Below are 10,925 nucleotides of genomic sequence, written 5' to 3'. Positions count from 1 at the left end.
CTCTCTCCTCTAGGCAAACTCAAACACACACCATCTGTTTCTGTTTTTATCTCAGCCTGTTGATCATGTGTGTGTGCGCGTGTGTGTGTTTGGCAGAGTCAGATTGTAATAAGAGCTGTTGACTGCGAGCTGATGTGAACGCACTGTGATGTGATGCACACAGTTTCTCTGTTATTCATCATCCCTTCCCTGTTTTCCTAACTTTTCTGCTTTCATAGACTAAAGACAATTAAGGGCACAATGTTTGGAGAGACATTGATGTTGGATAGTAGGAGATTTGGGGAAGAAAACAAGGAAATAGGAAGAGACAGATGAGTGGCTAGTTTAGGAAACAAGAGTAAGGAGGAGTGGCCCAGAAAGGAGGAGGCAGGGATGTGTAAACATGTTTATGAACTGAGGCTGTAGCAAAATTTGGAATAGAACAAGGGTATCAATGTAAACCCAGCACTGAGCTACAGCAAAACTGTGTCTTTTCCAAAGAGTCCTGTTGAGTCTTCACATCTCTAACAAGCAGAACTTACATGGTAACAGATCCGCACCCAAGCAGCATTTGAAACTTTATGTGACAGCACATTGATTCACATGTTTTGCAGACCTGCAATAGTTCATGGAGGACACTGATGAAATAATTCACACTAAAGGCTCTCTTGTAAAGCCAGGGTGCTTTGTTTATGTTTGGCAGTAGAGGAGGGGACGGTGTCACTAAATCCGTCCGCAAGCCTGCACACACACAGTCACACATGGAAAGAAAATTGAGAGAGGAATGGAGGGCAAAGTTGCTGCATAGTTTTGCCTGTTTTCTCTGAGTCGGGAGGGGGAGCAGGCAGGGATTACTGTACATTACATTGCACAGGTGGTTCAGGGTCGCAGTCTGAACACAGTCATAAACTTCTTCTTTTTTCATTCTAAAATCCCTAAAAGTTTCATTTTAGTGATGCCTCCAGTTCCCTGTAATGTTCTGTAACTAAAATGTAGTCTGCAGGGTTGGAGGTACACACACACACACACACAGGGCCTCACTATAAATCCCTGTCTGATCCCTCTTAGAGAGTTTATTTTGCAAGACAGCGTGAGCTTGGGAAAGAAAAAAAAGGAGAATTTAAAAAAAGCACAGCAGAGCAGACCTAGACCAGTTTAGACCAGTTTGGCTGAGGTCTTGTGCTTTCATCTCATTGTTTCAGGCTCACTGCAAAGTGCAGTCCTGCAGTTCAGACTGAAACAGGGAACAACACTGCTTTCAGTCTGTCATACACACTATATTTTTTGTGCTGTGTATAGTGTAGAAATGTAAGGATAAAGAAAAAGCCAGCGACCACTACGTTGCACTGATATTTAGAGAATAATTTAGAGAGAAAGTTGTGAGTGAAACATTTCACAAGTTCATGCAACACACACACATTAAATATATTGGGTGTACTTCATGGGGACTTTGTCATATTGTGTAATTTTATTGCTTTATGTTCTGTTCTGATATCGCTAGTATATTGTAGGTGTACATTAAACCACTGGGTATCGCAGTGACATTCGCATTCACACACACACGCCATGCCTTGCTGATTGTACATTTTAATAACCTTTCTACTTCTAATCTCTCTCCTGTCTGTAGTATATTCACCCACTGTTCTTTTTTCGGTCTTTGTTCCCCTCTTTCTCTTCAGATGAGAACGTGTGGCCTAGTTCTCTCACAGACAAAGGGGGAGACTGTTCAATGCGGAAAGCCTCCCTCTCTAATTCTTTACTCGCATGAAAAGAGAGCTAATATGGACAAAGCAAACACAAATGAGTCCATCAAATTAGTACATTCACCACAGAAATACATCCAACATATATAAAAGAATAAAACACATTGAATACAGTACAAACTGCAGAAATAAAAACAAACTCATAATCACCAGCAACACATCCTGCTGACAGCACATACAGACAATATGGCATTCTTTCCCACTTCACCAAAGTTTCATAACACACAGCTCTACTGTTCCCCCCGCCCCTCTCCTTTTCACTCTCTGAATCTTGTTCCCTCGTCTCAGCCCCTTTCCCTCTCCCTCCTCTTTCTGTCAGCAGGAAACAATGGCGGCACGTTACGTAAGAATGCGCCGTTCTGTGCATGCAAACAGGTCAAACAGTTCAATTCACAGATGCACTACTCTAGCTCTCCTTTGTACTGTAAGCGAGCAGAGTGGCGCAGCGGAAGCGTGCTGGGCCCATAACCCAGAGGTCGATGGATCGAAACCATCCTCTGCTATTTTGTACATAACATCCTCTCATTGTCCTACAAAAGTTTAAGCAATTATATCTGTGCTCTGTCTACACTCTATCCACCACATAAAACCATCTATATACCTCTCTGTATGATAGTAAAGAATGGTGTCATAAATACACATTAATACTAGCCTGAACACAACCTCTACCTGTCACTGAGTTTGCCCATTTTTCTTATTATCTTAAATTAAATATTTACCTAATTTGTGTCTGCTACACATTTTCCCTTCAATTTAACACGCAATTACCAGAAAGGAAAGCAGCAGCCGTGATGATGAACACTGACCTTTGAGCTACAGCCTGTTAGATATAAACTCACACTCAGGCTATCTATTGTTCAAGGCCTTGGGAAGGTTTTGACTATGTGATATAAAACACTGATACGGATCTTCTGAATAGTTTGATCATTTCAGCGCCCTTCTGAGTCTGTGAAAAAGTAAATTAGACAAAGTAAAATGGATAGTGAAAGGTCCTCTGACCTCGAAGTGATCATATTATAGAGAAGAGCTGGGAATTAAATAACAGCTTGGGAAAGAGGTGGAAAGGATTGTTGCACGATGTGAATGCACAGCTGGAACTTCCTCAGCATCACAGTGAAGTCTGTTGTTGCTCTCTTTGTTGTATTGTCTCAAACAGGGCAAGGCCTAGACCTTCATTTGTGTGTTTCTCTTATTTTAGCATTGTTGACACATGTTAGTTTATCTGCAAATAATATGAATACAGATTTACATTGGTTATTTCAGAAAGGCATCATCAAAGAAAATTCAGTCATTTCTACATACTATAAAGTCCATTTTCCACTTTAGCAGACTTCAATGTGTAACTTACATGAACCTTTAGCGCCCCCTGGAGTATTCCAATGGTCTTTACACTGATTGCAAAAATTGGCGCAAAGACAATACTGATGATTACACATATCATGATACATTTGACTGTTTTTTATGACTCTGACTCCCATTTCAATCAAACATTGTTCTTATATCAATTGCTTTTCAGGTCAGTTCAGGAGGTAATGCATGGTTTTACATCAATTCTCTGAACTGAAACATTGACCTTCTATTTCAAATGGCATTTCAGAAGCACTTGGAATTGAAGCTCTGTCAAATTTTTTGATATTTTGATTAGATTCTCACACCTCTTAGTTGATTGCAACAGTAATATACTCACCTCCAATATAAAGCGCAATGTGCCAAGCACTGATCTGATGTCTTGATTTATCCATATAAATGATTGAACTGTCAAAATATGATTCTCTTATTTGCAAAGAGATCATCCTAAGTTCAACAGCATTTGAACTACAAAAACACACAGACTGGCAGATGACATTTATGTCATGGCATTATGTTTCAATAGGAATTCATTGTAATGTCAACTTAAATTTTATATTATCATACTTTTGTAAACTGTTAAATGCAACTGGAATTATTAAATTGAACTTGTCCTGTCATACTTTGGAGCCACATTAAAATTTAATTAGTGCATTGCCATTATAATTTTTTTTTTAGATTTATAGTTTTTATTATTATTTTTAAAGATGCCACATACAACATACATAATGTAGATACAAATACAATGCAAAGACAAAACAATACACAAACAGTACCTGACAACAGCCCCTTTAAAAGGACAATGCACTGAATGAAGTAGACGTATATCTAATGAGAGAAAGGGAGGCATGAGAAAATATTTGCAGTGCAAACAAAACCTAAATAGTAACTAACAACACTGATTTAAAAAAAAAGATAAACAACCTAGTGCATTGCCATTATGAGTGTTACAAGTAGGCTAATTAGGTTCAAAAATAGTTCCTAAATATTATTACATCAGACAACTAAGAAAATATATAAATATGTACAAATATATTACTACTGCTACTAATAAAAACGAGATTAAGAATAAAGAGAGACATATTTTAAAATAGGAGAAAAATTAAATAATTTGACGTCAAATTTGACGCACATTACGTGGTCACGCATTTGTAAACGTCACCAGCCAGGAAGTCAGCGGAGAGGAGGGACAGAAGAATCACAACAGAGCTTTAACGGCTTTGACAGTTCTGTTTTGTGCTTCTGAAGCACGCAGTTGTTTCTGTTATTACCGAGAGCGGACATGTCACGAAAACCCAAAGATGAATATTACCGTTTTTTTACCGTTACTGACCCACGCACACACGAGAAAGGACACACCGAGTACAAAGTGACAGCAAGGGTTGGTTTACACTCTTTATCTAAACTATCAGCTATACAAACCTATGTTGTTATTATGCTTAATAACTCTCTGTTACTTATAACTCTCTAATTTACTTATGGTTTGCCTACAAGTTTTGTTATTTCTCTTTAGTAATTAACATACAAATTGTCTAGTATGTCGTAGCCTTTAACTCTTTGGTCAGTAACATCAATCAAAAGTAAGTGACTTTATATTGTCATTCGTTTATAACACAATGACGTCACAACAGTACTAGTCATAAAAGCACAAAGGCCCTGCAGAAATATACAATGGGCCTTTTATTTGAGGCAGTCAGTGGTGCACAGTGAGCAGCACTCAAGTGAAGCAGAGCGAACTTGTGATTTAGCTCCCGCACCCCCATGACCACACTAATACCTCGTGGTCTAGACAGGCATGCATACAAAATCAGAGGGGATCACATCTTCATAGAACTAAGCCTTCATCACCCTCCATTATATTTACACACAAACATACTTACACATAACAACTGAACTGATCCATGACTTGTTGCATCTTACCCCTCTATATATATAGGTAGGATATAATATCACCCATAATTTCAACAGACTGTCCTTTGATATGTGCAAAGGTGCCAAAAATCTGGTCTGACACTTAATGTCAGACATGCAGTTAATGAAATCATCTGTCCTTTCTCGTCTGTGGTTTGTAGTTTGTGTCCAAGCGTCATCCCGAAGATGTGAAGGAGGTGGTCGTGTGGAGGAGGTTCTCAGAGCTGAAGAAGCTCCATGGGGAGTTGGCCTACACACACAAGAACTTGTTCAGAAGACAGGAGGAGTTTCCACCTTTTCCCCGCGCACAACTCTTTGGTATAATGGGCAAAGATTGTGATACACTATAGATACACCCAAGTCACCTAGTGCCACGATCACTGACTAACTGAGTTGTTTGGTGTGTTACAGGGGCTAGATAAATAACAGAAATAGTTCATAATACACTACAGAAGTTTTGACACTGTCGACTCAACTGTCTGCTGTGGTTTTCACCTGTGGTTTGTAGCTTTTTTGTTTGTAGCTGTTTTTAGTATTTTGTCATGACGCTTGTGACATTTCCCCTCGGCCTATTACAGTATTTTTCAGTGGTTACAGATTCACAACAGCAAAGGCAGCAACACAGTTGAGTCATATACCAATGGACGGACAGTCACCATTTATAGTGAGTTTCAAGGCAACATATAGTTGCTGCCTTGCTGCTTCGGTTGAATGCACAAAGGCAAACCGCTTTGGAAAAGAGTAACAGTGGTTCCAAACCCTCACTAATGCTGACTTCTTTGGATATTTGCTCAACGACACTGCAAACTACAACCTGAAAAATGACATCCATTTGAATAAACACATCTAAAAGTCTCCCCAAAAACAAACATTGTAAGGTTGACCAGTTTGTTTTTGTTTTGTTTTTTTCCATGCAATGTCATTTCCTAGCATCATCATCCTAGCGTCATTATTATATTGGTTATTATATTGTCTGTCTCTGTTTCAGGAAGGTTTGATGAGGCTGTGATTGAAGAGAGGAGGAAGGCCACAGAGGCCATGCTTCTGTTTACTACCAGCATACCTGCACTCTACAATAGCCCACAGCTCAAGGACTTCTTCAGAGTAAGACACACTCGCATACACACATACAGGAAGTGAAACAGATATGAAATAGCCATGCACACTGCACACACAAAAACATATGCTAGACCAAGAGTCATAATGTTACTGGACTCCTTTTCATTTTGCCTCTACCCACTGCTCTACTACACCACAACACCTCCTTCCATCCTACCTTCCTCTCTCCTTACATCTACCATGTCTTCCTCGCTCAGGGTGGTGAGGTCACAAGGCCTCTGGATCCCACCCCTGTTTCCTCTGCCGGGCCTCTGCCTCCCCCTCTCATCCCCCTCCCCAAGCGGAGGGCCTCAGACTGTGAACCCGCAGAGGAGGAGGAGGGGCGGGAGGCACCCACCTTACCCCAAGACCTGGGCACCAATGTGGGCTTAGAAGTGGGAGAACCGGAGGTGGCGGCTGAGGCTTACAGCGAGATTGGAGATTCTCTGAGAGAAGACCAAGAGGAGCTTAGCGATACAGAGCTGGATGACAGAGGTACGATGGGGTCAAACACTATTTACACAGTTCTGTACTTTTGTTTTCTCTCCTTATTAATCTTGTTTTTACCTTTTGGTCCACGTTTCCACCTCCAGTCCCGTCACCTGACCCATCCCCAGCCAGAAACCACCAATCACAAGAGTCCCAGGAAGAATTTGATTCACTGTTTGACTCTGTGGCAGAAGAGCAAGTCCCATCCCCAAAGGAAGAAGGTCCACCTCCGCTATCTGATAATGACTTGGCTGTCTTTGATCCCTGCTATAAACAAGGTAAAAATAAATGTGAATGGATACATAGAAAACAATATCACTGCTCTTAGTCCACTCAAATCTCTGTCTTAATCTAATTACAGCCTGTTTGTGAAAATAGGTCTATATAGGCTGACTGGCTTTATGAACTTATGTTAAGCTGACACTAAATAACAAGCTTTTGAAACAGTGAGAAATAAAAGTTCTCCAGCTGGTCAGAAGAGAACTTTCTGACTGGAGCTATATCTAGTAGTCAGTTGTATACCTTGAGGTAGCGTGGCCGAGCGGTCTAAGGCGCTGGATTAAGGCTCCAGTCTCTTCGGGGGCGTGGGTTCGAATCCCACCGCTGCCAAGCTTTTCAGCTGGATGTTGTACACAGTTGGCTTACTGAGAACAACTTTTGGAAAACCATTCTCATTTCTCTACTAGTAAATCATTTTCTCTTCCTCTTTTTTTCTCGGTTTCAGAAGGATCCAATTCCTCCTGTGACCACTCAGAATTGTTCTCACTGCCGCCAACCAGTACGGATGTAGGCGACGCTGGTTACTTGAACCAAGCTGCCAATGAGCTAACAGCTGCAATGGAGAGGGAAAGGGAGGGAGAATTCAGTTCTGCCATTCGTGGATACAGGACAGCGGTGGATATACTGATCACTGGAGTACAGGGTGAGAAGATGTATGAAGGGATTGAGGAAGATGGGTTGGCGGACCAGGGGGGAGAAAGAAGGAGGGAGGAGGGACATGGTAAAACCTACAACATTTTGAAACACCACTGCAACACTCTGTGTTTTCTCTTTTGGTTTTTCACAATCTTGCATCTGAGTCCAAAACACGCAGTCAATTCAGTATGGCATTTTACCTGAACCTTCTTCAGTTCTTCAGCCCTTGCAAGGCAAGTCTGATAAAGTAAGAAATTAGGCATGCGGAATCGGATGCTGTTCATGACCTGTAGAAGGAAGCTCAGAAGCTGACAGCGGAATAGAAACCACATATGAAACTGACAGTGAGGCTTTTGAGGGCCATCTTTTTTTAAATTGGCAACAACATGATATAAAAGGTGCCACAAAAGATGACTTACCGGTAAATAGATGTAGACAGAACAGTATGTGTAGATATCAAGACGAAATGCTTACTGTACTTCAGACTGGATTCCATTTTGGACATGGTAGCGTGGCCGAGCGGTCTAAGGCGCTGGATTTAGGCTCCAGTCTCTTCGGGGGCGTGGGTTCGAATCCCACCGCTGCCAGTGTGTTTTTTTTCTCTGAAAGACAGAAAAGTAAAGAATTATATAAAGCTGAAACACCTAGAACCATCAGAACTTGCCAAAAGAATTTCTTCAGCAAGTTATCCCTTTCATTCATTTCTGAAAATGACAGGATCAAAGTACTCAGTTGTAATGAATTACAGATTTCCCCTCGCGGATCAATAAACTATTTCTGATTCTGATAAGAGTTATTGTGCAGTCATTACTCTAGACAAATGTTATTACTATTACATTCATTAAATGTGATCTAAATTAACTTCCCAGACTAACACACAAGTATGTGTGTCATCTGCTACTATGCTAACATGTGACAACCCTCTAATGGGTTATGTATGCTTACTTTGTGCCTTCTCAGTATCTGTGTTGTTCAGATCTACCCTTGACTGGGTTAATGTTAACCCCCCTCTCCCATGAGCTGTCAAACAACGATAAGTGTGCTGTAATGTGGTAGCGTGGCCGAGCAGTCTAAGGCGCTGGATTAAGGCTCCAGTTTCTTTGGGGGCGTGGGTTCGAATCCCACCTGTGCCAAGGAATCTTTTCTTGCTTCCTTAATGTGATAGAAAAAGGAGCTAACTGTGCATTTAGAGTCAGTTGAACTGTACTCTGAAAGGCATGTTGTTTGTTGTCAAGTCAGCTATTTCAGATAATAGGTTTATTACACCAGCCTCTGCACACAATTCAAGATTTTTTATGCATCCACAGCAGCAGCACCAGGTGCGCTAATGCCATTACTGGATAATAATAATGAAAATAATCATCTTCGTCTTCCGGTCTGTGTGTCTGTCTGTCTGTCCAGGAGATCCAGATCCGATACGCAGGGAGTCTGTGGTGAGAAGGACAGCCCAGTATCTGAAGCACACTGAGATGTTGGTTGACAGGCATTCCTCGCCCACACACACTCACACACCTACACACACACATACACAGGACCCTTAGATGCACACACACATACTGTATATTTATATACACTGTTCACACACATGAAGACAGATCATAGACAGAAGAAGCTCAGGGTTGAGACATACATACGCACACATACATGTCACACACATATGCAGACATACACACTCTTTCTCTCTCGATGAAGATACTCATAGGCATACTTACACAAATGCACAGTTTGATATGTTGACACACATACATAAAGTGAGAACACATACTCGTTTGGACCACACCATTCAGAAATAGAAGCTCATTCAGGTGCAAAACTACTACCCCAGCACACACACTCCTAAGGTACACCGCAGACAGTTCCTTTAGCTGCCTTTGTTTAGTGAAAAATCTGTGATTTACAAAATCGGAAAATCTGGAAACTGAAAGTAACCATAAACTTAATGGATTGATAGATAAATAATCCTTCATCTTTCTCTCTATCTATCTCTTTCTCTTGTTTATTTCCTTCCTTCCTTTTACAATGTTTTCTTGTTAAAAACAGTGAATGTGTATATCAGTAATATACATTTTGCACAATGTATTTGTTAATAAATATGATTTAATTTAAGTCAATAAGATATCTGTTTTCTTGGTTAAAATGTGTAAGACTGTAACTGCAATTGCTGGATTACATAATCAGATGGACAAAATAATAGTCACAAGGCCAGGATATTTAAGTAGGTCTAACCTCATTAATCAAAGTCAGAATCACTATAATAAATCCACATGATTTGTTTTGGTGACAAATGGTAACTTTTCTGTTTATAAGGGGCTAGAAACTTCCAGTTTGAGGTGTTTGGCAGTCCTTCTCTGGTGTAAAAACAACTGATTTGAAACTATACCTATTCAGCATGTTACGATGATGTATGTACTAATGTAGCCAGTAGTATTTTTAATCATTTCATAATTTCAGAGATTTTGCAGGTTTGAAGGTTTGCAGTAGCAAGGCAGTACCTCGTAGAGGCGCTGTTGGCTCTTAGATAATATCAATTACACATCCTCATGTGCAGAAAACTCCTCATTACCTGTGTTCACCACCAATAAATCAGTATATCACTATCAATATTTGTTTTGCTCAGCTGAGCAATTTTGACAGCAAAGCGGCAGTTTAGCTTAGTGCTCACTAAAATAAGCTGTTGGACTGTCGAGGAAACTAGAATGTGCACTGTGGATGAACTCTTCTGTCTACAGTGCTACAGTGATCAAATGAAAAACAGCTGCAGCTAATTCTGTTTTTCCTTATGTTAAATGTACTGCATGTACTGTAGCAAGTACTGAAAGAAAGAAAGCCCTCCAGTGCTGCAAAGCGAACGGTTAAAGAGGTGATAAACACATCACTCATATCTCACTTTGTTAACAAAATAACATCTGAATATTTCATATTCACCTAGGGAGAGATTCAATTTGCGTTCTGAATGATATCTTAAAGAATCAGACCAACCTGCTTTTTAAGGTTTGGTATTTTAGACTATTTAAACAAAAGAGGAGGATTGATAGAGAGAAAAAATGTGAATGAGAAAAAAAGAGAGGGAAAAGAGGAAAGAGATCAGCGCCATACAGCAGAACCCCTTCTCTGGAGAGGAGAGAGGGATGAAGGGAGGACTAGAAGGACAAACAGATGGAGAGGCGACAAAAAAGGGAGGCCGGCAAGAGGAAAAGGCTACCCTCTCTCTCACCAGATGCGAAAAAGAGGGGTTGCGGGAGCGAGAGATAACAGAGAGGACGGAGGAGAGGAAAAAAGGAGGGATGTGATTAGAGGATAAGCAGAGATCATCCCCCCATTGTTAAAGGGATGGAAAAACTGACCCTCCCTCTTCCTCTATTTTCATCCCCCCATGTCTTTTTTTTTTGCATGCTTTGTTCTGAGCATTGTGGGGAGCTTGAA

General features: G+C 40.6%; 1 protein-coding gene and 3 non-coding genes across 4 annotated transcripts; all 4 read left to right on the top strand.

Annotated features, from left to right (window-relative positions):
* Positions 1-2,173: 2,173 nt before the first annotated feature.
* On the top strand, positions 2,174-2,245 carry trnam-cau. The gene has a single exon. It is a non-coding gene; the product is annotated as a tRNA-Met (tRNA).
* A 1,994-nt stretch (positions 2,246-4,239) lies between these two features.
* On the top strand, positions 4,240-9,608 carry snx15 (sorting nexin 15). The gene is made up of 7 exons (XM_044184623.1): positions 4,240-4,470; positions 5,162-5,318; positions 5,989-6,104; positions 6,317-6,593; positions 6,692-6,865; positions 7,312-7,509; positions 8,904-9,608. Exons 1-7 carry the CDS (start codon positions 4,372-4,374, stop codon positions 9,041-9,043), a joined length of 1,161 nt encoding a protein of 386 aa, XP_044040558.1. The 5' UTR covers positions 4,240-4,371; the 3' UTR covers positions 9,044-9,608.
* On the top strand, positions 7,115-7,196 carry trnal-aag. The gene has a single exon. It is a non-coding gene; the product is annotated as a tRNA-Leu (tRNA).
* trnal-uag lies at positions 8,008-8,089 on the top strand. Its single transcript has one exon. It is a non-coding gene; the product is annotated as a tRNA-Leu (tRNA).
* Positions 9,609-10,925: the final 1,317 nt, after the last annotated feature.

This window comes from Siniperca chuatsi, linkage group LG22, assembly GCF_020085105.1.
Source record: "Siniperca chuatsi isolate FFG_IHB_CAS linkage group LG22, ASM2008510v1, whole genome shotgun sequence".
Taxonomy (NCBI): domain Eukaryota; kingdom Metazoa; phylum Chordata; class Actinopteri; order Centrarchiformes; family Sinipercidae; genus Siniperca; species Siniperca chuatsi.
This window is presented reverse-complemented; position numbering and strand designations above follow the sequence as displayed.